The 27,500-nt window shown below is 39.7% G+C and overlaps 1 protein-coding gene across 1 annotated transcript in view; it reads right to left on the reverse strand.

Moving 5' to 3' along the window:
• DOCK8 (dedicator of cytokinesis 8) overlaps positions 1–27,500 on the reverse strand; it is an 87,902-nt gene that overhangs the window by 21,635 nt on the left and 38,767 nt on the right. Inside the window, exons 15-33 of the mRNA XM_027709739.2 lie at positions 25,252–25,369; positions 23,658–23,728; positions 22,955–23,093; positions 21,358–21,459; positions 20,536–20,631; positions 18,316–18,550; positions 17,207–17,371; positions 15,267–15,442; positions 13,318–13,413; positions 12,354–12,449; positions 11,419–11,568; positions 8,867–8,980; positions 7,708–7,863; positions 4,772–4,911; positions 4,021–4,190; positions 2,552–2,697; positions 1,667–1,849; positions 901–1,036; positions 225–312 (exon numbers count right to left, since the gene is read on the reverse strand). Of these exons, the coding sequence (XP_027565540.1) occupies positions 225–312; positions 901–1,036; positions 1,667–1,849; positions 2,552–2,697; positions 4,021–4,190; positions 4,772–4,911; positions 7,708–7,863; positions 8,867–8,980; positions 11,419–11,568; positions 12,354–12,449; positions 13,318–13,413; positions 15,267–15,442; positions 17,207–17,371; positions 18,316–18,550; positions 20,536–20,631; positions 21,358–21,459; positions 22,955–23,093; positions 23,658–23,728; positions 25,252–25,369 (2,577 nt within the window). The remainder of the gene's footprint in view (positions 1–224; positions 313–900; positions 1,037–1,666; positions 1,850–2,551; positions 2,698–4,020; positions 4,191–4,771; positions 4,912–7,707; positions 7,864–8,866; positions 8,981–11,418; positions 11,569–12,353; positions 12,450–13,317; positions 13,414–15,266; positions 15,443–17,206; positions 17,372–18,315; positions 18,551–20,535; positions 20,632–21,357; positions 21,460–22,954; positions 23,094–23,657; positions 23,729–25,251; positions 25,370–27,500) is intronic.

Consider the following 27,500-nt stretch of genomic DNA (forward strand, 5'->3'; position numbering starts at 1 on the left):
GCATAGATAGCTATTTAAACTTCTCATTCATGTATTTGTGACCTCTTTGTTGTGTCACAGCAACAGCTACATTAACATTTTCTATTTTGTCCTCTTTGACAGAAGAGGGAAAGGATTGAAACCGCTGATTTTGTAATAAAATATCCTAAGAGAAAGAATAAAACATAAAATCCCCAAACAGCTTGGCTCTAATAAAAGCAATATGTCTTTATTAAATTACTTACTTATCTTGCCTCTCATTTGCCTGCCGCCACTGAGTCTGCTCCTTTCTCCAGCGCAGGTTTTCATTTAGCCCCGCTGATCTGTCATTCCCTAAGAGTGCAACATATGTCAGTGAGATTAAAGCAAAAAGCAACACCTAAAGTCTGATAACTCAGCATGAGAAGGAGATATATTTCTGTAGCACTCTGTCAGAATTAAAACCATTCAACTTTACAGCTTCAAGGCTCTAGTAAAAAGACAGGACCCCATCACTTACTTCATCGAGGATTTTTAGAACATTAGCTTGCTTAATGTCTTCAAAAATCAAACCACAGATTATTCCATTTATTAAATGAAACAACCTTTTTTGCTATGAACAATTTGTTCTTACTGATAATTTTGACACCATTTCTTGGCTCTTGATTAGACACCACCACATTTTTCAGAACATCTTAAAACTTCTTTCTTGAATCATATTCTTCACATGAAAAGAGTTCAGTCCTAGCTACACCTTGGAGAGTTGAAAGTTAAAGATATTTTTATCCACACAAAACCAACAATGGTTTGCAAGAGAAAGGACTGTGGGTAAAAAATATAAGGATGAAAACAGGTAGTGTGCATAAAACCCAACAAACTCATTTACGTCTACAACCATTTGAGTTCCTCCAAAAGACATGGGGAAAGAGGGGTATGAAGTACCAGCCGGTATTCTGCAGCGCTTCATCATTTCTCCTCTGGCTCCTTCACCTCTCAGTAAAGCCTCTTCTAGTCGGGCTTTAACATCTCGGGACTTCTGGAGTGCTTGGGTGCTAACTTTATCTGAGGTTTGCTTGCCCTGAAAGTAAAGTCAAACCAGTTGCTACCAATGCCTCCATCTTTGGACCTGAGTCCAAACTACATCTCCAGAATGAGACACAAGAGGTGAGATCTGTAGAAAGGGCAGAAAGCAATGAATATGACTGACTAACATACAAAGGCTAATAAATGTTGCAAATAAGGAAAGAGGTAGCATATGTACTGCTAAGAGACACAAAGATGTAGCTCAGTACTACAGAGACAGAAATCAGAGTGAAGGTTATTTGATCAGTTTCAGACAGATCCTCTCAGAGAGTCCTGAAATCAAGTCCCAGCTCTTAATTAAAGAGTCATCCTTAGTGTCCTGTCCACTACTTACAGGAGCTGTCAATATACTTCCCACCAAAAATAGCCCTCAAATACCCAGGTAAAGGAAAATAATAAAACAGCTTAAGCCAAAGTCATAGGACTTCCTTGAAGGTTTTGGCTGTATTTTGCTTGAAGGCTAGTGTCAGTTATTTTATCTCAATTAATTTGTCCATTTGCAGTATAGATTAGAAAAGTGCTAATCTAACCACTGCTGATAACAAATTTACCCCAGACAGCTGGAATTTATGGAAAAAAACCTGAACCAAAGCAGGACCACAAAACTACGCCATGTTTCACTTACCTTGTACTCAAAGCATGAGACACAAATGAAGAGAAGGTCTAAAATTCTGTTCAACTGCATGGGTGGAAGGTCTGCAATCCATTTCTGTATTAGATTCTGATCAGCATTCTTCATGATCCAGAGGAAACAGATCAAAAGATTGCGAGTAGTTTCAGGACCTAATGTGGCACTCTGTCTGTAGGGCTAGAAGCAGATAAATGTCAGTTGAAAGAAGAAAAAGGAGAAGAAGGTCATTCAGGTGAAATAATGTTATTTAAATGATAGTCAAATCAAATCTCAGAACTGGACTTCAGTAAGTTTGACCTCTTCCAGGTTATAATTATTGTATTTTTTGAATGTATGTATCATTAGTGAAAGGCGCAGTTGAATGCATTTGAAAGACTGAGAGAGGCACAAGAGCATTGTTTGCTAGACATTTGTATTTTAATTTCCCTGGAATAATGTAGAAGAAGATTCTTTAACTGTTTGGTTTCCTCCTGCCATCTAGTTGTGTCAAATTGCACAGTAGATTAAAAAAACAATGAGGAAAGAGATAGAGAGAGAAAAAGAAAGATCTGAGTCCTAGATCCATGTATTCAGCTGAGGCTGGAACTGGGAAGCAGTGTGGCACTCATTTGCTGATCTGGAAGTGAGTCTAGGCTGGGTGTGGAAATCGAAACAAATGTGGGAGAAAAAGAGAACTTTGTGTGGTAAAGCAGTAATTAAATGACTAGAAGAGAAGAGGAGAAGATGACAGGCGGAATATGAGGGATTCTTTGGGGCTGGAGGAAACAAAAATGCAGTTTCTCATGACTGTAGTTATTAGTGACAAGAAAGGATAAAAGGAGAAAAAAAGAAAGAGGAAAACAGATACAAGAAAGGAGACTGGTAGAGAAGTGGACATACCAGGGACACCAGAGGTATTCCAGAGTTCCTGATGTTGAACTGATTCCCTGCAATGGCAAGGGCCACATTTTGGTTGATTGCACCTGCGGACTCTTGTTCCTCTTCTGGGCTTCCTGTGCGTCCCTTTCCACTGCGGATATCTGAAACTAGATTTCAAATATCCCATTGGAACTTCAGGAGCAACTCCAGGAGCAATGTGCTGCTCACATCACAGTTTTCCATTGGTCTGTAACCTAACAAAACAATTAGTACCTCCATCCCTGAGAGTGTTTGGCTGATGTACCAAGCCATAAAAGCACAGTATTAGCAAGACAGATTGCAGCTATCTGCAAAGACTGCCAAATTATTCAAATAAATAAAAAGTGGTAGCAAATGTGAGGTTGTCTCCGAAATTCAAAGCTAAGCCAGTGCTTCGTAAGACTTGGAACCACCCAGTTCCAAGAAAAGAATAAACATAGAAGCCATACGTGGATTTGGTGATACTCAACAAAGTACGTAAGTCAGTACTAACAGGTGACAGAGCCAGTATTGCCTGATGACTAAAGAAAAAGTTTAATTTCAAGCGTCTAGCTGCTTCTATTCCCTACTAGTCTTGACATCACTATCAGCAAATAAAGTTACTCATACCTAAGTTTTGTAAAAATCTCCTCTGATTCTAAGCATCCATTTTGTGTTTTGCAAGTCCTGTCTTTCAGTGAAACTGAGTGACCAGCTGGACCCTGCGTGTTCAGAATGAGATCAGCAGCCTCTTGTAACAGATACTTAAAAAGGACACTCTAAAACTTAGCCATATGGGTACACCTGGGCTTCCTCATAATATCTCTTTTTGTCTATGGTATAAGGATAATATTTAGATTAGATGAATGATGTGAGATCCGATTAGATAGTGTAGACTAAATACTTCGACCTTATCAAACTGAAAGTGCTAAATAATACTCTCACATTAGTAAGTTTTTTGTTCAGATGTCTAAACACAAAATATTTTCAGGACAGTGACAAAAATATATTCTTCAGAGTTTATACCTTTAATTAATTAATTTTTGTATCATGTTAATAGCACTAAGGAGCAATAGAAAAAGACAGAAAGAATACAATCCAATTTCTTTAATTGTGATCTAACAGGATGTCAGTATCACTCTTGTTTTCTTCCCTACTGTCTGCTAAGCCTACCTAGATCTCAATATTTTATGCAGACCCTCTAGGCTTTATTTGCAAGATCATAAAATTTACACTAAGAGATATGTAGGAGTACTTACAGATTCATCTCTGGTCTATCATTTACTCATGAAGTGAGGACACCAAAGCTTTTCCTGTTTGTAAAAATCCAGTTTACTTCTAAGTAAATAAATATTCAGCTTTACTAGACCATAGGGAATTTCTGCACTTAGCATGATCTCTTTTGTGTTTGATAAACTGCTTAAACAAGTCGCACTAAAAAGCTAAAAAATCCAAAGGGAAAAAGGTCTTACTTGTAAAATCATGGAGTTGTGGTAGTGAATCCAAAATTATACCAACCAAAGGGAGGTAAAGAGCTGCAATTTTAATCTTCACCTCTTTTTTGGAGCAACGTGGATCTAGGTCATGGGAACTCAGCAGGCTAAGGATAGCACTGACAGCTTTTCTTTGCACTTTGTTAATCCTGTTAACACAGAAACCATCCATGAGCTCCATTTATGGATTATGCACAAATCACTTATAAATCAAAGATGTAATAAACAGAGTGGAGATTAAAGAAACAAATTAATACACCAATATTCATTGGATAATCCCTTCCATTCTGATCAGAGATTCATGTTTCCTTCAAAAGACAGGTATCTTAAATCTCCAAGCTTCTTTACTACAATCAAGGAGTACCTAAGTCTTTCAAACTTCCCATAAAAATTCAGTATGGTGAAGAGAGGTGCTTAAAGAAAACCATCAAACTCTGGTGAAGGTTTGGTTAAACTCTTAAGCTCAGACAAAGGCATAAGTGTCTCAGAGAGAAGAGCAACCGAAATTTTGTGTTCTCAATTCACGTACTTAGCCAATACTATCACAACAAATAGCATATTTTTATTCACTGCAAGCAGATAAAACAATGACTGGGTCATTGCTGTGTTACAGAGTGACTCATTGAAAAGAGTGGGGGAAACAGGACTGCACTGGAATCAAAGTATGACCTTGCCAAGAGTAACAATGTGACTCAATTCCATTCTAAAATCTGCAAATTGAGATACACACCCCTCGCTGTCTGCGTCCAGTGCTGCTGCCAATTCAGTGAAAAGTAAGCCAGTCAGAAAGTGTTGCTGGCGATATTCGGCTGAGAGGTCAAACATACCAGTGATTTTCTGGTCCTGGAAACTAGAGCAGGAGCTGGAGTTCTGCAGAAGTATATTAGAAGTGTTAAAGTATGATCACCAAAATCAAGGCTTCTTAAAGAGGTTATAGTCACAGTCCATGTAGCTAACAGAAAATCTCTACTAGAGGAAAACCACAGACTTGAAGAAAGTTTGGACATTTTGGAGGAAAACAACTGGGTGTGAAATAAAAAACTATCTAATTTCAAATGAGTCTCTTGCTAGGATGCAATCTCATCCTTTTCATTCTGTACCAGCAACTCAAGTACTTGACATTTTTTGAGATGTAAAATTCCTACCCTGTATTCACTCATTTCAAAAGGATGTGAAGTGAAAATTTTCTCCATGTTTACAATTCTTAATATTGCTCTTACTATTGCAGAGCAGCCATTGTGTATCATACAGCAAGAGGCTGCCTGTACATTAAGTGGGACTTTGGTGTCTTCAGCATCCATGATGCCTAGCACAGAAGTAAGGCCGAGAAAGATGTGAACAGTGTTTCCTTTCAGCCTGGAAATCCTTGGCTGAGCTTGCTGGCAGCTGGCACAATTTAGAACAGCCTTCAAACTGCTGTAACTTAGAGCTTTGACTGATATACAGCCAGCCCAGGAACAGAAAGTTGCTGCTATATATGTATTGTGAACTTCTTAGCTTCTCCAATCACCGGTGTGTGCCACAGGTCACCTGGAATGTTTTTGTCACCCTGATCAGGTGAGTAGAAGTCTTAAACTCTATTTCCCACTGCAACTTCTTGGTTGTAAGAGTCCAGATTTAGCTTTTAATTTATACTCTTCAATATTCTTCCCCAATATTTCTGCCAGTCACCTAAGAATAGTCCCAAAACACAAACACATAAAGTATCAGTATACCGCACAGCGGCAGCTGTCTTCCAGCATATGGGGTCAAATAAGACACATGTCTCTGAGCAGCCCCATATTTGTGCTTCAACCCACTCAAATTCAACCTCAAGCAGACTGTACTATGGCTGCACTATGTTTGTGTGGAATAACACTAAAGTGTAGAGCACCCATTAAGTGCATTTGGCTTCTCTCCAAGAATTTAAAGAGATTTATTCACAAGGCCATATTTCTACCTAAAATCTCACTCTAGGTAGGCAGCACTCCTGCTGACAGATCAAAATTACTGCAAGGGTGGTCAGCTAACATATTAAATCATCCAAGGGCCAAAAAAATAGGTTACTCCTAAAGGAGAAAAAAAGTTGAGGATGTTGCTTGAAGGAAAGATTAATTAAACTGGTGTCTTCCCAGCTCTGACTTGCTAGAACTAGTTATAAAAGCTATGCTGACCTTTTTTTGCCTCATAAGCAGAAGAGTCACATTTCTTGTTCTTTGGCATCTGGGATTAGCATTAACCAAATGTATTGGGAAACCTCAACTCTAAGACCTTCAAGCTTTACTTTTAAGACCAGGAAAAACTTCAAGAAAATACTGTATACTATTATTGACCTGTGAGAACCCTTAAGGTAAGAGATGTAGCATTCAACCAATTCTTTGGCAATGATACTTGAAAAAGAAACCATGAATTTTAACTGCTCCATTACTCTGAGTGTTTTTGTACTTCCCATTGTTTTTAGTTTCAATTCTATTCCCCTGTCTCCAAGGGTTACGGCAGTTATGGAGCACTGCACTGAATTGCTTCATCCCAGTCCTGACCCCTGCAAAACTGCTACTGTGGAAAACAGACAGGCTAGCACCCTTCGATAGAGGGTTTGCCCCATAGTAAAAAAGCAAGATAGCATCTAAGTAAAATGTAGAGAAGAGTGCAAGACTGGCAAAATAGTGTGTGGCATGCCAGTCAACATTTCTCTTTTGAATGTGTTCATGAACTCCATGGTCAGGAAGGTCCTGATATTCAGGAAATCTAGAGTTGTGTCAGTATCAGGCCAAGTCTGGAAAAATCTGTATGTACTGGGGATGACATCCTGGGAGAAATGAGAAATGATGGATACTGCTTGGAGAGATCTACTCAGGATACCTGAGTGTTTCCACACAGAAAATCATAAAGTTAAAAATAAAAAGGAAAACACTGTCCAAACACAGAGAAATCATGGACAAAGTCATAGCATCATGTGTACTACTGCAGGGGGGAGGAACCCAGAACAAAGAATGCTGCTACTGGAAAAAGAAAGTATGATAATCCTGCTCTAAGCAACAGGAAGGTGCAACAGAAATTCACTATTCCAGGATATTGAAAAATGCAGTGTATTAGTCACTAACTTAATAGTGGTAACATCCACATCCACTTGGAGAATTAGAAGATCAGTTGGAAGGCAAATACACAAAGTTTTCTGTGCACTGCTGCATGCCATAATTCTCCAAAACAGATAATGAAATTCACAGAATTCAGAGAATATTCAAAGTTGGAAGGGACCAACAAGGATCATCAAGTCCAATTCTCAACTAAATGGCCCATACAGAGATCAAACCCCCAATCTTGGTGTTATTAGCACCACACTGTAACCAAACTTGTGGTTGTGTATGGATGGGATAAAGGTGTGCCTGTAAATTAGCCTTCAGAGCTATGTTCCTTTTTGACCTGCTATGTCTACCTTAACAGTCATTTTCTGTGTGCATGTTTCTAGAAAAGTACATATCTGGGTCATGTTAAGTTTTAACTTGTGTAGATGCAGTTTTGCAGTAGTACTCCTATTCCTTCTTCTTTTTTCAAGAGGGAAGTTTTTCTCCCTGATCCAACAGCGCCTAATTTGAAACTAAATATTTGAATGCAGAGCAACAGAAGGCTTTCTCTACATGTGTGCTTCATGTGACATTCATACAATATGATCAAATGGATGACTACCTGGGAGGATAAGGAGGGAGAAGGAGATGCTGGAGCAGATGCAGATGTCATGAAGAAGAAGTTCAGATTGAGGTAATGCTCATGGCTGCAGAGAATTCTCAGGAACTCAAGTCTCATGGAAATCAGGGTGGAGAGTGAATTCAGCTTGTTTGAAAGCTAGAAAATCAAACAAAAAAGTATAAAGTGATGGGCATTTACATGCAATTACCATGCAGTGAAATATCCTGCTCTCTGAAAAGGAAATAGATATATAGCCCAGCATACATTAAAACGTTCACTGTACCTAACTAGCTTCCATACATTATCTGCTCTTCGTTTCACAGTGATGGTGTCTCTCCCCCCGCTCCCCAGCTGACTTCCCAAGTTCCCAAGAGATAATAACTTGTTTCTTTCCTTTTTTGTCCCAAAAGAAAAACAGACAATATTTTTCTCTTTTGCCTAACACAAAAATGAAAAACAAACTAAACTTTTCTGAGTCTGTGTCAAACTCATAAAAAGTCCTGCTAAGCAACACAGGGCATCAGTGCTCTTGTCATGTCTCTTCATATCAGCAGTGACATCAGTGAAGTATTGTACATACTACAGAAAATGGGATGGTAGCCACCTTGCATTCTCCTACCATCAGCTGACAGAGGGCCTTCCGTTGGCAGAAAACTACAGCATGTGTAAGGGTTCACAAAATAGAAGGAAACGTTCCCCTTTAAATACAACAAATAATCTTGTCACAACATCCTGCATCATCATCTATTTCTAATTTTTTGGAGAAGACAGAGGTGTATCATTTTGGTTGACTACCCCAAATCTAAATACTGTCCTCACTGCAATAGAGGACTCAAAGACTAAAAGTTGATCTGTATGGCCTGCAGACCCTACTGCTAAGGGATGTAAAAAAGAAAGGGAAGAAAAGTGGTTCCATGGATGCTCTGCAGCAGTGCAAAGTATGACATTTCTAAAAGAGTCTTCACCTCCACTCAATTGTTTTTCCTGCAGACTACAAATCAAAAGAGGTTTAAACTCACTGCATATGCAATAGGAAATAGGAAATTTACCTGGACCTTTAACACAACTCAAAGGATCTTGATGGATAAACTAATCAAACAGAACAGAATACAGGACTGGTCATAAGCCAAATGCAATCCCAATCATGCATGGTGCCTACCTGATTGCAGTAATGTTTGATGAGATTGAACACAAATCCCCGGTCCATTAAAGAAAGAAGATCATACAAGAAAAATGCCAAGCTGATATTAATTTTTTCTGCTTGTTCACTTTCCTTGAAAAAAAAAAAAGAAAAAAAATCAGGTTTGATGTATAAAACTTACATAAAGGTGGAAGACTTTATTTAGAGTCATGAAAAAGTAGCATAGGGGCCAGCTCCCTTCATCTCATGGGACATAAAGAACAAGATTGTTTCGGCTCTCCAGTTCACATAATCTTATTAAAATTGCACAAAATCACTTCTGTAAATTATTTCAAGTCTTGTAGCTTTCATAGAGCAATATCATGGGATGAATGAACAAGTTCATCTATGCAAACCTTTGGGGTGACAACAATGAAATGGAATGTGAGACCGTTCTGAATTCCCTATTGGCTGCAATCCTGCATATGACTTTTTTTTTTTTTTTTTTTTTGCATATTGAGTCTCAGAGAATGCCGGTTCAGGTACTTAAAACATAAAATATTGCTCTAAAATATTAATAAAAACCTGTGCTGTCTTTGCTGATGGAATGCCAAGTATTTTGTTTAGAAATTCTAAGTGTAAAACTTACAGTAACAAAACACTGCTAAGATAAATCTTGAGAGGTTTATTATTCAGCAGCTAAGCTGTTGCATGCTTAGAATTGGCCTGATTACCAGAGATACACAGCCTCTAACAATCACACAGAACTTAATGTGGTTTCTAAAATGAGGCTACAGTTACTTCAAACATACCAATTTAAATCATAAAATCTCAGTAGCATATGTAGTTTCCCAAGAGGAATTAATGGAGATGCCTGAGGGATCTGCACTCATTTAATGTTCAGAGCCTTCAGGTGAACTCACTCAAAACTGACAGAGGAGATGACTGAGAAAAATATTGCCCCTCCTGGCACCTCTGACTAGTGAGAACAGGTGTGCCTCACCTCAGGGTGGCCACAATTTAATTCTTCATTTTTCAACCTTTTTGTTGCTCTTCAGGAATACACAGTACGGAATTTACACAGCAAAATATTTCTCTGTGTGAAGAAAAAACTAGTTTCCACAACCTTATTGGACAGGCTAGCATATGCCAGACATATAACTGTAGAAATCCAGGGCAATCTGACATGCTCAACCACGTATCATAACATTGATTATTACTGCTTGGATTTAAAAATCAAACACCCATTACCTACTGCTTGTACAACTAACCAACGGCCCTAATTCTGAAGACACTGCAGTGGAATTTTCACACATAAGCAGGTTCTATCACACTCACTCTATCAAAATCGAATTGAACTAACAGGCCACAAAACCTTGTGTATTTCTTGTAAGGAAGCAATAAATACTAGTGTGTTAGCAGAGACTACAGTTCTGTTAAAATATTTTTAATGTAACAAATTTTTATTTCATAACGTATTTAAAAAAAAAGTCACTGGTGCCTTAAGTAAACATTTATGTGGAAATGATTTCTCTGCACGTGGCTATCACGGAAGCACATCAAATGACTGAGCAAAGGCTAAAGCTTTAGGAACAACTTTTTGGTGGACAGTGACAACCCCTTCTGCCATTCTCTGCTTCCATTTGTCTGGTCTTGCCTTTTCCCAGTTTCTGCTCCTCAACAGCATGGCAGCGCACACTTGGAGAAAGTGGATCAGGAAACTGAGCCTGGCTGATAAGTGATATGGCAGGCCAGCTCTCCAGCCTGCTCTGCTCTGTGGCAGAGCACTCTGCTGGGCTAGCACAGTGCATTTGGCAGCTCTGGGACATGAAAACAAGTTGGTTGCAACAACTAAGCAAACAGTGACTCAATGCCTATCTGTAGCCTAAATTTTGTCTACAGGCCAGTGTGGAGTGGTATCAGTGGTATAAGCTGACAGTAGCAATGTTAAAATATAAATTGCAATTTGTCATCCCTTCCACTTTATAATCTGTTATATCAGTGCAACTCGTTAAAAAGAGAAAGAATTTCATGGGACTTAGGGCTTATTTTTCGTCTTTAATTTTCAAGTAGCAGTGCCTCTTTACAGAGATCAGGGGTTAGATCACTTGCTTTTGCAACCCTCATGAGGAACTCTGCCTTAATATTGCAGAGTCCACTGCTACAGAGAACTCAAACAAGGAATAAAACACAATGCAGTAGGAATGAGGGTGACTGTAAAGGGGGATAAGAGCAAGAAGCCCTGCTTGGGCTGCAGTCTGATGCTCTGGCTAACCTGGCATAAAGCATCACTGCCACTGAAAATGGATGCTCAGCCTTTCCTGTCAATGGGAAAGGGAGTTCTCTCCCTGTATGTTGCAGCCACACTGAGAAGCAAGCTGGGGAACTGAGCTGAAGAAAAACGATCTGCCAAAGGAGTGCAAGGTTGACCTTTGCCTTGCCACAACTCTAACTTAAGATCCATGTGAAAATATTGCCTCAGTATTGGCCTAATTCTAGCAAGACTCCTTAAGTTTAAATGGGATTAAATATAGCTCAGGGTTACACAAGGTCAGCAGCAAGGATCCATGCTGATTATTCCATGTACTTACTTTTGGTGGTTTGACTAAAAGTGCAGCAATCTCTGAAGTAATCACACTAACTATAGTGGTAATATCATCTTTGAAGCGATCCGAAAACCGAGTTCTTCGTGGGTTGTCTTGCTTCTCTATATTATGAACATACTGAGCCATACTTTTTATCTGTAAAGCAGAAAAAAATACTAAAAAAATGCCCAAACTGGGGGTAAAATACTGCTTTAAGTTTGTTCATGGAAGTAAGATTTCCTACTTCTTTTTCCCTCAATGTAATCACTCGTCTTCTCAGAGCTGTTGTGATAAATCCTACTTGTAGTGGCAATGACAACAGAGAGCTTAAGACTCACAGACAGACATTGATTTCTGTCCATATTCATGCAGTTGGCTACTCTCGGCACCTGAAATCAGAATCACCCTCCCCCAGACCCTTACATCTGCAGTTCTGAAATGCTGCTGTTTGCATCTTTTTCCCTCCATGATGGACAGGGAGTGACATGTGTGGAATTCTTATTTTTTGACCTGATGTTGGGTTACATATATGCTGCCAGTGGAAATCAGTATGCAATTTCCACCGACATACGTCACCTCAGGGCTCTGTAAAACTGTGCGTTTGTGGAGCTTTGTCACTGCTCCCATGTTATTTACAAAATGGAAAAGACAGGAATAGGTATTCACAGAAAAGGAAGGGCTTGGTTTGATGAGTGTCTCAGTCTTTTGCAAGCTGTGGACCACTGCTCATGCAGTTCATGCAGAACTTTGGGACCACAGACATCAGTGTGGAATGGGGGTGAATATGAAGAGTTCTTTAGTTGTATTTCCATTATTTGAGACCTTCCTTTATGCAGTGGGGCTGAATAACTAAAGAGGTCACCACCCAACTAAATCTGTGCCTGAAGTACCTACTGCATTTCACCATTAACTAACCGTGAAATATCACTGTCAAATCTTACCAGGAGCTCAAAGAAGAACCAGGCATACTTGAAGACAGATTCTCTCACCATGCCTGTGCTGACCACCATCTGCAGTGCCAGCTCCTCGTGGAAATGCTAGATAATAAACACAGACTGTTGGAAAATGGCTTCTCAATCAGCTCGTCTTCCATTTTCAACATTTCCCCATCTTCCCTGTGGGAAACTCCTCCATACTGGGGAGTCTGCAGCTGGATGGGGATGTGTGGATGTAGGATAAGAAGGCAGATTTGACCAAAATTACATTTAAAGAATGTTAGTGACACACAGACTTTGGGACCCATTTTTCTGTTGATCCAGAACTCCAAATAACTGAACAGGGAAATGCCTTTGGTCTATCCTCAGGCCACTAGCTGCTTGTATGACAGAGAGCAGTCATGTTTCCCACTACCCACTAAGCATTTTCATTTAGCACATCCATGTATTTTTGAGAGGAGGTAGAAGTAAGATTGAGTCTGTGGTGAGAGGGAAGGATACAGCAATAACCACAGCAGACCTTGTATAGAGGTCAGGGTGGAATTTCTTGGTTCTAAAAGCTACAAAAAGGGACAAAGAAGAACACTCTACAGAAGAAAGAGGTGGCAAATACTTCTGAATGGAGTTTACTGTAACATGTAAAGGCAAGTATCCAAGGGTAAACAGCAGTTGAAAAGCTCTAAGATCTTGAGAAAGAGAGCAAAGTAGGATCCAAACAGGCTGCTACTTGTCTAAATCTGTCCTGGAAAAACAGTCTAAAGACTCTGGAGCAGAAGCAGAAAAGTTTGAGTAATATTTACCCAATGATTCAATATTCCACCACAAATGCCTTGTTTGATAAAACTATTTGTCATTCTGTTCTGTTTCTCCCCTCTCCTCATTTAGAAATGCCAATTGCCAGCATTGCCACAGGATGCTCCATGTCCTGTTGATGAGTTCCCTCACACATAGTGGTACCTTTTTAGCCTACCTTTTTATTGGACGGTCTTGGGTTTCCACAAATACTTGACATGTCATTTGTCCCTTCAACATAATAAGACATCCGACTGGAGCTGTGATCCACAGGCTGGGGGACACAGTCAGAAGAAAACCATAATAGTAAGTTAATAAATGACTTAAACTCATTAACAGAGAAGAAATCAGCAGCAGTGGGTTGTTTGTTGGTTGGGTTTTTTCTTTGTTTTTGTTTTTGGGTTTTTTTGTTGTTGTTTGTTTTGTTTTGGGTTTTGGTTTTTGTTTTTTGAGGGTTTTTGTTTGTTTTTGGTTTCTTTGTTTGTAGTTTGTTGGATTTTTTTTAAGGTATGCACAGATGTTCACCTAAACAGTTCTTTTCTTTCCTTCTCCCCGTCCCTCTTCCCACTGGAGGCTGAAGACCCCTGAAAGCACGAGCCACAGGAGGGTGCAAATGCCAGCACTGCCATCGCGTGCCCAATGGCAGCACTGCAGCTGTACTTACGAAGATACGATTCACCCTTGAAAAGGGTGTAAATTTATCCTCTGGTGCTACATCTGAAATTAATTAGTCTTCCTTCCATTAAAAGCAACGCAAATTAAAAAGGCAGTGAAACAGCAGTAGCCAATTGTAAATTGCCACATTTATCAATGGGATGGAGCTGTAACATGAAACATTTTAATTCTGTGTTAATTTGGAAGCATGCCTTGAGCTCTGGGGTTTGTGTTCACCCCCCCTCCCCCCCCCCAGGACAGAGTACATTAGAGTAAAAGTCATAAGGCTATTAAATTCAAGTCTATGTTATTAAAAGTTGCTATGGGTGAATACATATGCCCACAGGAACAAACCAAATAAACTGTCAAAGCCTGTGCATCATACTAGTTCTGGTTTCATTCGCCAAAGACAGGCACCCATTCACTTTAACCAGAAAGACACACGGTCATTCAATGGAGAAAAGACTTCAAAATGTTTCTGAAAATAACCTACTTGAGAAGCAGTATTTTACAAATGTAACACAAAGAAAAGCGAGGTGGGGTAGGGTTCAGAGCTCATCAGACCTGCTGCTGTAGAGCACTGCCAGGGCTGCAGCTAGCAGCAGGCTCCCTGTACAGGTCAAAAAAATCCTGCTTTTGTCAGAGGCACAGCTTCCCAGCTCCAGCTGAATGGGAACCTCTAGATTTTGGTTCCCCAGAGAGCTGAGCATAACCATCTTCATAAAGCTCTGAGATGAGCCTGGGATGCTGCAGACCAGGAAGCACCAGGTACCAAACAGGGAAGCAAAATCCCGTTTCTCAGATGTCATCAACCTTTCCGTCCTGCAAGCTGTTGGTGGCATATGTAGTTGCGGATGAGAAAGCCAGAAGAAGCTTGTGTTTCATTCTGTGGTTGAGTGAAGTAGTTTGAAAAGACCAGTTACAAACTATGCACATGGCACCTATACTATAGCCAATATAAAATTATAGGGCCAGTGTCATATAATTGCCTACTTTTTTTTTTAAAACAAAAAATAGGAAATTAATAGGAAACTATTTAACACCAAACATAAAAATAAATATGTAAATAAAAAAATAGAAGAAGGAAAAAAAGAAAAAAAAAAAGAAAGAAGGTCTGTGGCTGCACTGACTCTGTGCAACTTGAAGCAGACCAGGTCAGCAGATATGAACAGAACCTAAATGTCTGGAATAACAGGAGAGTGAGGCATGTCAAAAAAACAAATCCTTCAGTGGGAGGTCTGAGCCACAAACAAGAGACAGAGTTCCTACCTCTTGCTCTTCACTGATAAGAAACATCAGAATTTAGCATTGGGATTTAACATGGGTCTATGACACATCAGATAAACAGCAAATGCTTCTGGTGATACATACCAGAAGCACTTACAAGACGCAAATCCAACCCTCAAAGACAAAATCTAGATTATTAAGTTTTGGACTGTACCACTCTCCTGATATTTGACTTTGTTCTCTTACCTTGGATGACATGATGCTTTTGACCTCCTCATCAGTAGCAGTTTGTGTAACAGTGATGTCAGGATTGCTGCAGCTGATCACTCGGCTCTGCAGGAGTTTACTTCCAACAGACATTGCGGAAGTGCGTCCAAATGTGTAATAACGAGACTCGGTTGAAATGGTACTGCTGCCTGCACCTGTCCATAGGGAGATGTTTGAATTAAGACTAAAGGACATATATATGAGACAAACATGAGATTCAAGCCAGTTTTGCTCAGTGCTGTTATAGCATTTTGAAAAGATAAAAGCTTCTGAAAATCCCACCACCAACTGCTTCATTAACAAATTACACAGGCATTGAATGACAAGGTGCAGATATTATCGCAGTTGACAGCTCACAGGGTGATTGCACAAGTAGTAACAAAAGATTAATATGGCTACCTGAGCAGCAGCACTATTACAATAGCTCTTTCTTCCCTTCAGATCCTTTTAATTTGCTGTAGATGAAGACAATATTCACAGGCCTAAACACAAAATACCACCTTCAACATATAACATTTAATACCACGTGCAAAGTGTCCAAGGAGGCAGGGAGCACTGCCATCAGGAATTTCACTGAATGATTATCTAGTTTTCAGTTTCACTATGGACCTTATTTTCCAAGGATAAAGAATTTCCAAGTGTATGCAAACTCAGAGATTTTAGCACATCGTAACATCAGCCTAAATGTCCCTCAAGGGGGATTTAAATGAATACTTGCAAGAGAAAAAGGCATACATATCTTTAGCTCCCACGGCACAGCTGCTTGGTGGTAAGTCATTTAATATATACCAATTGATTAAATTAATCCTGTAGGCTTTAGGACAATGACTGCAGCAGAATAACAGAGTGGTTGAGGTTGGAAGGGCCTTCTGAAGGCCATCTGGTCCAAACCCTCTGCTCTAGCAAGATCACCTTCAGTCAGCTGCCCAGGACCATGTCTAAACTGCTTTCTGCTATCTCCAAGATGAGAGACTTGGGCAACCTCTCTGGGAAACCTGTGCCAGTGCTCAGACATCCTCACAGGAAAGAAGTGCTTCCTCATGTTCACTGTGTTTCAGTGCGTGCCCATTGCCTCTGATCTTGTCACTAGGTGTCACTGGAAACAGCCACGTTCTGTCTTTTTTGCACTCTCCCTTCAGCATCTTGTGTACGCTGAAGATCCTTCCTGACCATTCTCTTCTCCAGGCTGAACAGTCCCAGCTCTCTTAGCCTTTCTTCATTGAAGAGACACTCCAGTCCCTTTGTCACCTTTGTTGCCCTTGGCTGGTCTCTGTCCAACATGTTCATGTGTCTCTTGTACTGGGGAGTCCAAAACTGTACACAGCACCCTAGGTACGGCCTCAGCAGGGCTGAGAAGAGAAGAAGGATCATCTGTCTCAACCAGCTGGCCAGCATACAGCATTTTATCCTCTCATGACATCCTTAATACAATGGAGAAATTGGTTGAGCTTGGCCCTATACCATTTGGCAGTAAGTTAGTTTGCACAGAAAGTAATTTACCGATGTACAGGCCAGTAAGAAATTGGCATCTTAAGGTCATTTCAATTTATGAAGGAAATTCCTCTAGAGAAAGCTTCAGTTTAGGCAACATCTCTTGCTTTCATCTTCATTAAGCTACAACATTGCCTGAAGCTGTGGAGTTTTCTCACCTCAACCCTGCATCTTAAATGAACAACTGAGAGATGGAGATTATGAGTGGCAAGTCCATGTTGCTCTTTGCAGCGCTGATATTCCTGAGCTACCTCTGAGAAAAATGATACATCAGAACAGTACGGTGCTTAAACAGTATGCAGTTGGGGTCTGAGAAGTTGTTTGCTATCTTATAGATCAGTTCCTTAGGTCCTCCTCATACAGGTATCATGCTGAATAGCGTGTATCAAGAAAAAAGAATACTTTTGCAACCCTTGCACCAATAATACCTGGTTTGACCACTTCCCTTTGAGGTTCTGGCAGACGAAATATGTAGTACACATAAGATGCCAGGAGGCAATTCCTCCCATGCTGATCTTTGCTCAGCTCTTTGCTGTTGTGAAGACTGTTCACTATTGCAACCACAGATTCAAAAGCAAACTGTGAGAAGTTGGCTGTGAAACAAAGACAAGAATTAGTGTCAGGGTATAATACTGAAGGGTATAATGTAATTAGGTGAGGGCATTCTTTGCAGCAACAACTAATCCTATAAGCTTCAATTCAATCCTTTAAAAATTCAGAGCTCTAGACAGTAAGTGCTCTACCTGACCAGACCCAAAGTCTACATAGGCCAATAAATACTCTTCAGCAGATCCACTGACTTTCAACACAATCACTGCTATTCTGTCACTCTGTGCTACATAAAAGCAGATTCTAACTGTAAATTAAAATTTCTAGCAGCCTTCACACATTTCCTAAAAACTACCTACCTGAAGAACACTAAGACTCATTGTTCTCCAGCCGACAAATACAAGCTTTTGCACAAATATTGTAGTAGATGACAAGCATTGATTACCAAAATAAGATAGGAAACGAACTGCACCACTGTCTCCAAGTATGCCTTCCCTCCAGAGTTAACATATGTGATAGGTAACTAGCACCCTCAGTAACAGAAAATCAGTGTGCACTACTATAGCCTCTGTTTTTGCACTCATTCAACACTCTCTGAAGATATTTGGACAGAAGATATGGTGCAGACAGCAAGTGTCAGCTGTACGATAATGATTTTGCTACTGTTTTACTTGCAAAAAACTGAATTCCATTCAAAGTTCAACTGCAACCACTTTCTGATCTGTATTTTCAGGTAAGTAAACTACTACAGTTTAATGTATCTCCCAATCAGAGTCTGAGAGTCTTATATGTAGGGGGAAAGGAGAGAAGGCAGGAACTCAGCTAAACCTGATTAAATTGTGCAGCAAAACTGTGTCTTGAGAAGCACAACTCTTTCTGCAGTGGACCACCCCAAATATTAAATCTGAGCCTGGATATTTAGCAATCATTTCCCCCACATTTCTAGGTTGCTTGCACTGCCACTTGAAGGCCATGAACCAGTAAATACCTGTCTGGCCAGCTATAACCATGGGCTGCACAGCCAGCTGGAAAAGTTTATCTAGTACCAAATGCAAAAACAAGACAAGAGGTTCAAGGCGTGAAGAATTCAAACAAATAATGCTGAGTTTCAATTCATGTTCCAGTGAAGCCTCTGTAATCTTCTGATCCATCAGTCGAATGGGGAACGTCACTTGACTTTCCAGAGAATGGCACAAAGTGAAGAACTTCTCCAGGTGGTTGTCCTGCAAATACAGTGCACTCACAGTTAACAAAGTTGATACAGTTCAGGCTACTGGTAGCTAAGCAAAGCCTTATTGTACCATCTGATGGTGAAAGAAAAGATTTTCAACCTGGCTTTCAGTGGTGGCTGCTCTTTGTGATCAATTTGTAAAGCAACCGTCACAGCCTTTTGTTTGCTCCTTTTCATCTGGCTCAACTGCAGACTGTGGTTAGATCAACTTAAAGGTAGAAAAGTTAAAGCCCTTACTAAAGTGATTGCTTCATTTATCAAAAAGACTGTTCCTTCTATCAGATAAAACTCTGTCATCATACGTCTATAGTCCCCCTGCAACTCACATCTAAGTTCCAGCTGCATATAATTTATGTGCCCTATGAGTATGCCCTACTTGTATTTATTTAAAAAGCATGCTGCAAAGAGGTGATGGACCTGCATCAGACACAAGGCTCTAGCTGACAGGACTAGCTATCGGGATTAACTAGAATGTCATGATGGGTAAGAGACACTGAAAAGCAGCAGAAATAAAATAAGGCTGCTCTGCCTCAAACCAGTATTTCAATGAGATGGGCAAAGATCCAATGTCCTGAATGATCAGAATCATTGAGTTCTCATCCAGAACTAAGCTTGTGTTACCACATGACGTGGCTTTCACAAGTGAGCTGCCTAATGCATGCTGGCAGTGTAGAACCTGTCCATGGAGGCAGGGAGGTGCTCTGTCTCTGGAGATGTGGACACAGTATCTGAACTAGCCTTGCAGAATAGAAGACGCAGACTGAAGAAACTGGCACTGTGCCCTGCCAATGTCTTTCAAACACAGCTTAAGCAGACTCCTGCTGAGCTGAGAGGACACCAGGATCCCCTATTGTTTGATGTGACTTGCTGCTGAGAGTGCTCATTTGTTCACTTCTATCAATAGATTTCACAGAATCACAGAATATGCTGAGTTGGAAGGGACCCCTAAGGATTATTAAGTCCAACCTTTAGCCCTGCATTGGACCATCCCCCAAGAATCACACCATATGCCTGAGAGTATCATCCAAACACTCCTCAAACTCTGTCAGGCTTGGTGCTGTGACCACGTCTCTGAGGAGCCTGTTCCAGTGCCCAACCTCCCTCTGGGTGAAGAACCTCTTCCTGATATCCAATCTATAGCTTCCCTGACACAACTTCAGGCCATTCCTTGGTGTCCTGTCTCTGGTCAGAGAAGAGATCAGTGCCTGCCTCTCCTCTTCCCCTCATGAGGAAGTTGGAGACTGCAATGAGGTCTCCCCTCAGTCTCCTCTTCTCCAGGCTGAACAGACCAAGTGACCTCAGCCTTCCCCTCAAGGCCCTTCACCATCTCTGTTGTCCTCCTTTGGACATTCTCTAATAGCTCAGTATCTTTCTTACATTATGGTGCCCAAAACTGCACACAATATTCAAGGTGAGGCCGCCCCAGTGCAGAGCAGAGCGGGACAATCCCCTCCTTTGACCAGCTGGCGACGCTTTGCCTGATGCCTCCCAGGACACTGCTGGCCCTCCTGGCTGCCAGGGCACTGCTGACTCATATTGAACTTGCCATTGACCAGGACTCCCAGGTCCCTTTCCATGGCACTGCTTTCCAGCATCTCATTCCCCAGTTGGTATGTATATCCAAGGTTGCCTCATCCCAGGTGCAGAATCCAGCACTTTCCCCTGTTTAACTTCATATGGTTGGTGATTGCCCAGTCCTCTAATTTGTCTTGGTCTCTCTGCAGGGCCTCCCTGCCTTCGAGGGAGTCAACAGCTCCTCCCAGTTTTGTGTCATCTCTAAACTTGCTTAGTATCTCTTTCATTTCACCAAAGGATTTCATTCACCGAGGATATCCGGTTATTTCCAAAGCTCTTAAGTTTTTTTTAAACCTGCGTGAGCTTAAACATCTTCATTTCATAAACCTACAAAGTTGGCCTAGGATATTTGAATTTTCTGTGAAATGAAACTACAGCTATGTGTTGCTTCTGATGGATTACCTGAGTATGAACAGACGAAACAGCTTGCACTTCAACAATGAAAACACCTTTGTGTCCTTCAACCCACTTAATAGGTGGTGTCTGAGATGGCATTTTCTGTGATGGAAAAGAAATATGGGAGTCATCTTCCTTTTAACAAAACAGAAAATCTGTTTACATGGGGTTCTATAGTCTATTCACACTATTCACTTCACTTTAGATGTCCAAATTCAGTGCCACATAGAGGTCCACAGCTAGGCATCACCTTGTTCTGATACAGTAGTTGGAGAGAAGTTGATGCACTGATCAGGGAAATTTTGAGAATTTTAGTGGGATGCCTAGCACAGACTGTGTGAATATACATCTTCTGATAGGATATTTTTAAGGCTAAAATTACCCAGTTAACGCACCGCCAAAGGCACTCCATGGTGTTGTGGTGCAGTTTAAACCCTCTGGACAGTTTCCTACTAGCTATGTTTACTCAGAGGGCACAGTTTTCTCCTCCAGTAGCAGCACCTGATTCCCTCTCCCACACAGCCACAAAGAAACACGAGCAAATCATGCTTATGTGGAAGAAATCAAATTATTGACTTGACACTCTCTAAACAAATGTATCCCTGATTAGACAATTTACGAGAATTTGCTTGAATAACTAACTTTAAAAAAAAAAAATAACAACATAAAATAATAACACCAGTGACAATAATAACAACAACATTTTTCTCCAGACCTTCCTCCTTTTAAAGGACAAACAGCAGGCATTGCCTACAAGCAGACAGCAATGTTAGTTTGTAAAACACTTACATTAGGAAAATATTATCTTTTAATAATTTTGTTTGTTACCTCAGGAGAGTGAATTGAATAGTGTAAAGGCAGCTTATCCAATGCAACAGGAAGACTATAATGTCCAGTTTGAAGACGATCATTTAATAGAATCGGCAGCCACTGAAACAAATGAAGAGAAAACACAGCAATATTCAGCATGATATATGATAAGAGCTATTTATCTAATTTGTTAGGTACAGTCAACAAAACAACAAATGAGATATTGACCCAAGTTTCACTGCTCTAACATATTCCACAGTAATTTCTTTGTATTTTAAATTCACTGATAGCTACTGCGCAAAAATGTTAAAAGCTGCTTTACAAACCATCTCTTTTGAAGAAAACAAACACAGAGCTTCTCATGTGTGACATATATTTTTCTAATAAATCCTACCAGAAGGATTTAGCAGAGTTCATGTTTTTATATAAAAAGTTGTGTATCTTGAATACACTGATCCTTGGTTTTGAAGCAAAGAAACAGATTTGAAGTTTTGCTTATCATGAATCGAACATCTTCAGTGTGGTCACTATGAGGATTAAAGCCAGACTGACTTATCATTCATATTCATATGACCCTGCATTCATATTTGGATGCATTTAATTTTTGTCTTAGTCAGGTCTGAAAGAGGCTGTGTATTTGAATATCACAGAGAAGAAACATTTTGTATTTAGGTTAACAGAAACTTGAAAATTAACTCCTCGCCTATGTCAAGTTTTGCTCCTGAACGACAAACTAATTTATTTCTTAACAATTCCACTGACACTGGTGGGACTATAACTGTCCATAAAATAAAGCCAATTTGAAAGGATTTTCAGTACTGGGATTAAAAAAACCCAAAAGCCAACAACAACCAAACAAAATCCACAAACACAAAAAACACCCAAACTTCGTTGTGGGAACACATGGAAAGTGCTTCTCTGGCCCCACAGCTCAATTGCTGACCACATTTTCAAATCTGAAAGTATTATCATCTTCTATGCTTTCCTTTTATATTCTCTCCAGTTAGAAATATTGATTGATAAAGAAAAAGGTCGAAGAGACTATGCTATAATATGTACTTCTAAACCTAAAACATGCTAGTCTCAACATGAAGATAAAGAATGCAAAGGAATTACATTTTAGTTTTTAGATTCTTTCTGGGTTTTTAATTTTTATGTGGATAAAAGACAATTTAGAACAGAAGTTATACACCGTATAAAACCTCATTAGAGTATTCTATTAGCTATTGCCTCATGTATGAACATAACAGTAATAAATGTAATTGCATATGTTTTAAGGTATTTTTTTTTCAGTAAATGGAATCTAACAGAATTAGATTATATGCTATAAAGCATTGTTGTCGCAAATGTTTCGGTACATGCTTCAGTTGAATCAGGTGAATTCATTAAGTTCAAAGACATTTAACATTGTAAAATTACAGGATGAGGATATTATCTAGCGCAGGTTGCATCTAGTTTCTATGAATTCACATTAAGACCTTCCATTTGCTTTGATGTATTGCCATAACCAGAAAGAGAATAAATGACAAAATTCCTCACAAGCAAAGAGTCTGTTTGCATGGGATGTAGATATGCACACACACATACACACACTTATGCATCACATGGAACTTACTGAGTACCCTAGGAGGGTTTCCACAGATGCTCCTTGCTTTGGTTGGCAGCTGATGTGATAAAATGTGAACAATAGATGGTGTTTCTCTGTGAGTTTTGCTGGCAGTTTAATTTTCACTTCTTCGTAAAAGTCAGGGGACCTGTTTAAAAAAAATGCCAAGCGTGTTTCCTATGCAAGCATGAGACGGAACAAGAGGCAAATTTGCCAGCAGCTGTGAACTATGTACAGCTTTGAATCAGGAAAAGAATAGATAGTATCATCTGGACTGTTTTAGCTTCACCCCCATCTCTATACTTTCAAAAACATTCAATCTTAATTTTGGATTCCAGAATTACTGCTGTGCAAATCCTAAATCCCAAATTCACATTAATGAGAATGAGAACAACAATGTCCCATCAGCTCTTTTAGATCTGTGAATTCATTGAAGTGAATTATGTTAAAAGTTGTACTGCTTTCTGCTCCTGCTCATTAATCTTCTTATTAAGAATATTCTCAACTACTGAAAAGCTTCAAACAAAAAAAGCAATGGTTGCTTATGCAAATACATGTAGCAAACCTAATTAGATATGATAAATCACATAAAATGTAACTGTTTAAAATGGATTAGTAACAGCATTCCTTGACGAACTATGCAGGCTACCAATTATGTAAAGAGATAAAAGATTAATACTTCTCAAGTCCTAGGAATAGTAACAACACTTACTTATTATGATATGTGATAGCCGTGTATATTTCTTGGACAAATTCTGGACCTGAAGATTTCCCAAAAATTACCTACATTATGAAGAAAAGAAAGTAACAGCAATCAGAACTAAAGCATTTAATCACCATCATCTTCTATAAATTTTAAGACGGTATCTGAAGACTTAAAATGACTCCTCAATTTTATCTTAGCTCACTAGTACAAATGTCTTATTACCAAGCACCTTCCCCACACACCATTCAGGGTAAAACACCAGGAAAATGGAGCAGAGTTATCTTCAGAGTCATTGACTCCCTCACATCATTCTCCAGCCATGCACTAAAAAGTTAGAAATTGCAGGAAAAAAGTTATGGTAAGCCACTTATACATTGTCACACTGCCTTTAACTAAGTGCTAAAATTTAAAGTATTTTTTAAAGTTTTGTTTTTCAGCTGTAGTCTGTTTATTTAGGGTGAGATACATGTCATCTTACCTTAGAGGTCTAAAGTTCCTTTGCAATCAGTGAGGAGAAATAGGCATTTCTGGTGCTAGATTTGCTTCCCTCATTTCAGACTCAGGCCCATGGTAAGGTCCTGGAATCCAGTAACTTTAAAGGTAGCCCTGAGACATGAGCTCATACAAGAATCTCTGTACAGTGCAAACCCATATGTATTGAGATGCAGCTCACAGTGGAGAGGGAAGCCAGATGAACTGTGTCTGTCCCAAGCATTTGCTAAAAACCTAATCATAGCATGGGCAGAGTCTAAGAAAACTAATAATGCAGTATTGTGTAAAAGGTGTGACATTCAAAAGGCACAGCTCCAGCTCTGGAAGAAGTGTGGCTTGGGAAAACACTGATTTCAGTTCCACAGGTTATGTGGAGTAAGGCTGTGAAGCAACATCAGCACACTGATAAAGGCTGGTTGGGTGATAGTCCTTGGTCCAACAAATTGTTGGACTAAAGTCTCCTCAAAGTAATATTTCCACTCATTTTTTCCTTCTCTAACACATAAAATCACAGAAGACTTTTTTCTCAATGTCATTCTCAAATAGCCAACAACAGTGTCAGAAAATGTCCCCAAAAATTCAGGCTGAAGAGACATCTGGGTTTAAACACTTCAAACTGAAGATCCCCAGCTTGGTAAATTTGAATGGAGGATGTTACAATAAGAGATGTTGCATAACCTAAACACAGACAGTACTGCCTGCTCTGCTGGTAGTGTACACATACGCCTTCAAACACAGTGTGTTTCAAACATGGAAAACTCTACCTACACTGCATGATTGTGCACCTATTCTTAAAAGGTCTCCGAAGCTCTGTGAATTTTACCATTGGAGTTTCCAACAGAATATTGATGCAATATGATGTCAAAAGGTAAGAAGACTTATCTAAGAAAGAGAGGCCTCTGGTTCCACTAGAATGACAAGTTTTTCTTGTTGTGGGTAAGAAGTACAGCCCTGCTTTCTGATGAGAATGGAAAGCTTCACAAACTCTCTGATGTTAGGTTTCCTAGGGTCCCACTAGAAACTGTGGTGAATGATGATTCCTCTCTTCAGAGGTTCCTCAGGAATGCATGTAAACAAAAGTCTGCTAAGAAATGTCAGCACTTATTACCGGCATTGCACAGGAAGGCTCTTCACCACACATAAACTGTATCTTGATGGTAATGTTTCTTGCAGAAGCCAGGCGGTTAGCAAAATTCAGCCTCTGAGGGTAAACATACAGGAGATTTCTGAAAGAAGATAAGAAAGAATAGAATGGGTAAATGGCAGGCATTTCTGTTTGAAAATTAAGTGCACAAACTAGCATCTTGCTGACTTCTCTCCCTGTCCTTCAATTCCACCTACATAGTGAGAGATTTGCCAGAATTTCATTTCAAAAGTTCACAAGGAAGAGCTAAGTTCTTGCTGTGACACATAGAACATTCTATGTTTAAGATTTCTCATACAGTAAGCTATGTCTTTGAGAAGGCAGTCTTCCCCTCTGCCTCTTTTTTTTATTTTTTTAATATGTAATTCCCTGTTGCAAATGAACTATTGTCTTTGCTTCGTGTAATGAAAGGTAGGAACCTCTCGAGAAAGCAGCTCCTTTCTGTGATGTGAATAATCAGATTTTGGAAGGGGGAAGGAATCACTCAGAGGTGATAAAAACAAGGAAAACAACAACCGAAGTTCATACATTTGTAGCTTACAGCAAAAAAAAAAAAGGCATATATTTCTAGATTATACGAATCAAAAAGCAGTATCAATGAACCTGAGTAAATACAAATAAGAAATTTTGAACTGTAGCTCTATAAACTTCCTTTTTTAAGTAATGTATATGAATAATGTTTTGAAACACAGCATACTTTGCTGTTTACTAGCTTCTGTACGTGAATACATCACTACACTTCAAATTTCTGTGAGGAATTTGGCACCGTAGATAGCCTCCCAAGTTCAAAACCCAACAATTCTAGTAGAAGAGTCAAAATGCTAATAGAAAGATTTTTCTCCAGTAAAGTTTATGGCAAATATGGGATTTCAGGTAAGCCTGGATTACACATACATTCTGGAATCATGATTATGTCTATTTAGTGTCTTGTTTTCCCAGTCTGGTATAGGGTTTTCACTGTTCATCCTCCAAGTGTAAGGACTAAGACTAGTGTTGGTGGGAGCATGCTGGCTTTCAGTGAGACAATGAGGACTTCTCATGGGTTTTCATGCTTTCTCTTTGTTTGTGATAGTCAGAAGCTGCACACAGAATTGCTCTGTTCTTATCCCAGACATCTCCTCAACACCATTGTCAGCTGACAAGGGTGGCAGCTTTGGAGAATATTGCCTTTAAGTCAGACAGTCCATTTTCCATTATTCCAAGACCTGGAAAACTCTTGTTGATTCTCCTTATTGCAATGTGTCACAACAGATACTACACAGTCCAAGCTACTTCTTTTAACCAACATACCCTATATGGGCCATGGCATGCCTTAGCAAAAAAAAATAGCATGTAACTTGCCTTTCCCTTCCTTCAGAATGGTACTCTTGCCTGTCACCTAATGCACTTTCTTCCTTACCATCTCAAGTGCAATTTCTGCTTTGCCAAACTCTCTCCAATATGATGTTAAGGAAAGCTAAGTGAAAGAGAGAAATATATCGGTAACCTCCACTGAATTATACTCGGGGGAATGACATATTAAATGAAGGATATTGTCAATATTACATCTGCCAGAGGTGAAGAAATACATGTAGGGGAGGCTGAATAATCCAGGCATTGCTTCATTAATCTGCAGCCTGGGACAAGATGTCACAAATCCATATAATGTACCTGAGCACTGGATTTTACCTTTAGACGTGGCTTGAGATTAAAGATATGTAAAAACATAGAGAGCTCTCTGCTGACTACACAACCAAGGAAGCATTATTCCAGTAAGTACTCTACTGAAAAGCTAAAGCTGGTGCCATTTATGCTCAAGCAGTTTTAAAGATTTTGCTTACATGTGTATTAAACACATCAGCACTGAAGAGGAATAGAGATAAATGCTGACTGGATATCCTGAAGAGATGAAAGTGATGGCTGACTTCTAAAGCAGAAAGGTGAGGAGATGATCAAAAGAGGTTCCCTGACACAGGCATGAATTGTAGACCTACTGCTGACCACTGCCTAAGTCCTACTGCCTGCCAGCATCCATAAACTCCAAAAGCCTGAGAGGAAGCAAAGACAAGGAGCATTTCACATGGCAGTTAGCAGGGGCATTGGGGCAGCAAATGCTGCTGTCTTTTAAATAACAGGACAGCTAGGATACCCATAAGGATGTAGTGAGCTCCAGGAGGCATTGTGTTTCCCTTGAGGTTCTTCACTGAGCAAAAATATTCAAACAACATGCCACA

This window comes from Pipra filicauda, unplaced genomic scaffold, assembly GCF_003945595.2.
Source record: "Pipra filicauda isolate LSUMZ 115617 unplaced genomic scaffold, ASM394559v2 scaffold35_size7292922_pilon, whole genome shotgun sequence".
NCBI classification, from domain to species: domain Eukaryota; kingdom Metazoa; phylum Chordata; class Aves; order Passeriformes; family Pipridae; genus Pipra; species Pipra filicauda.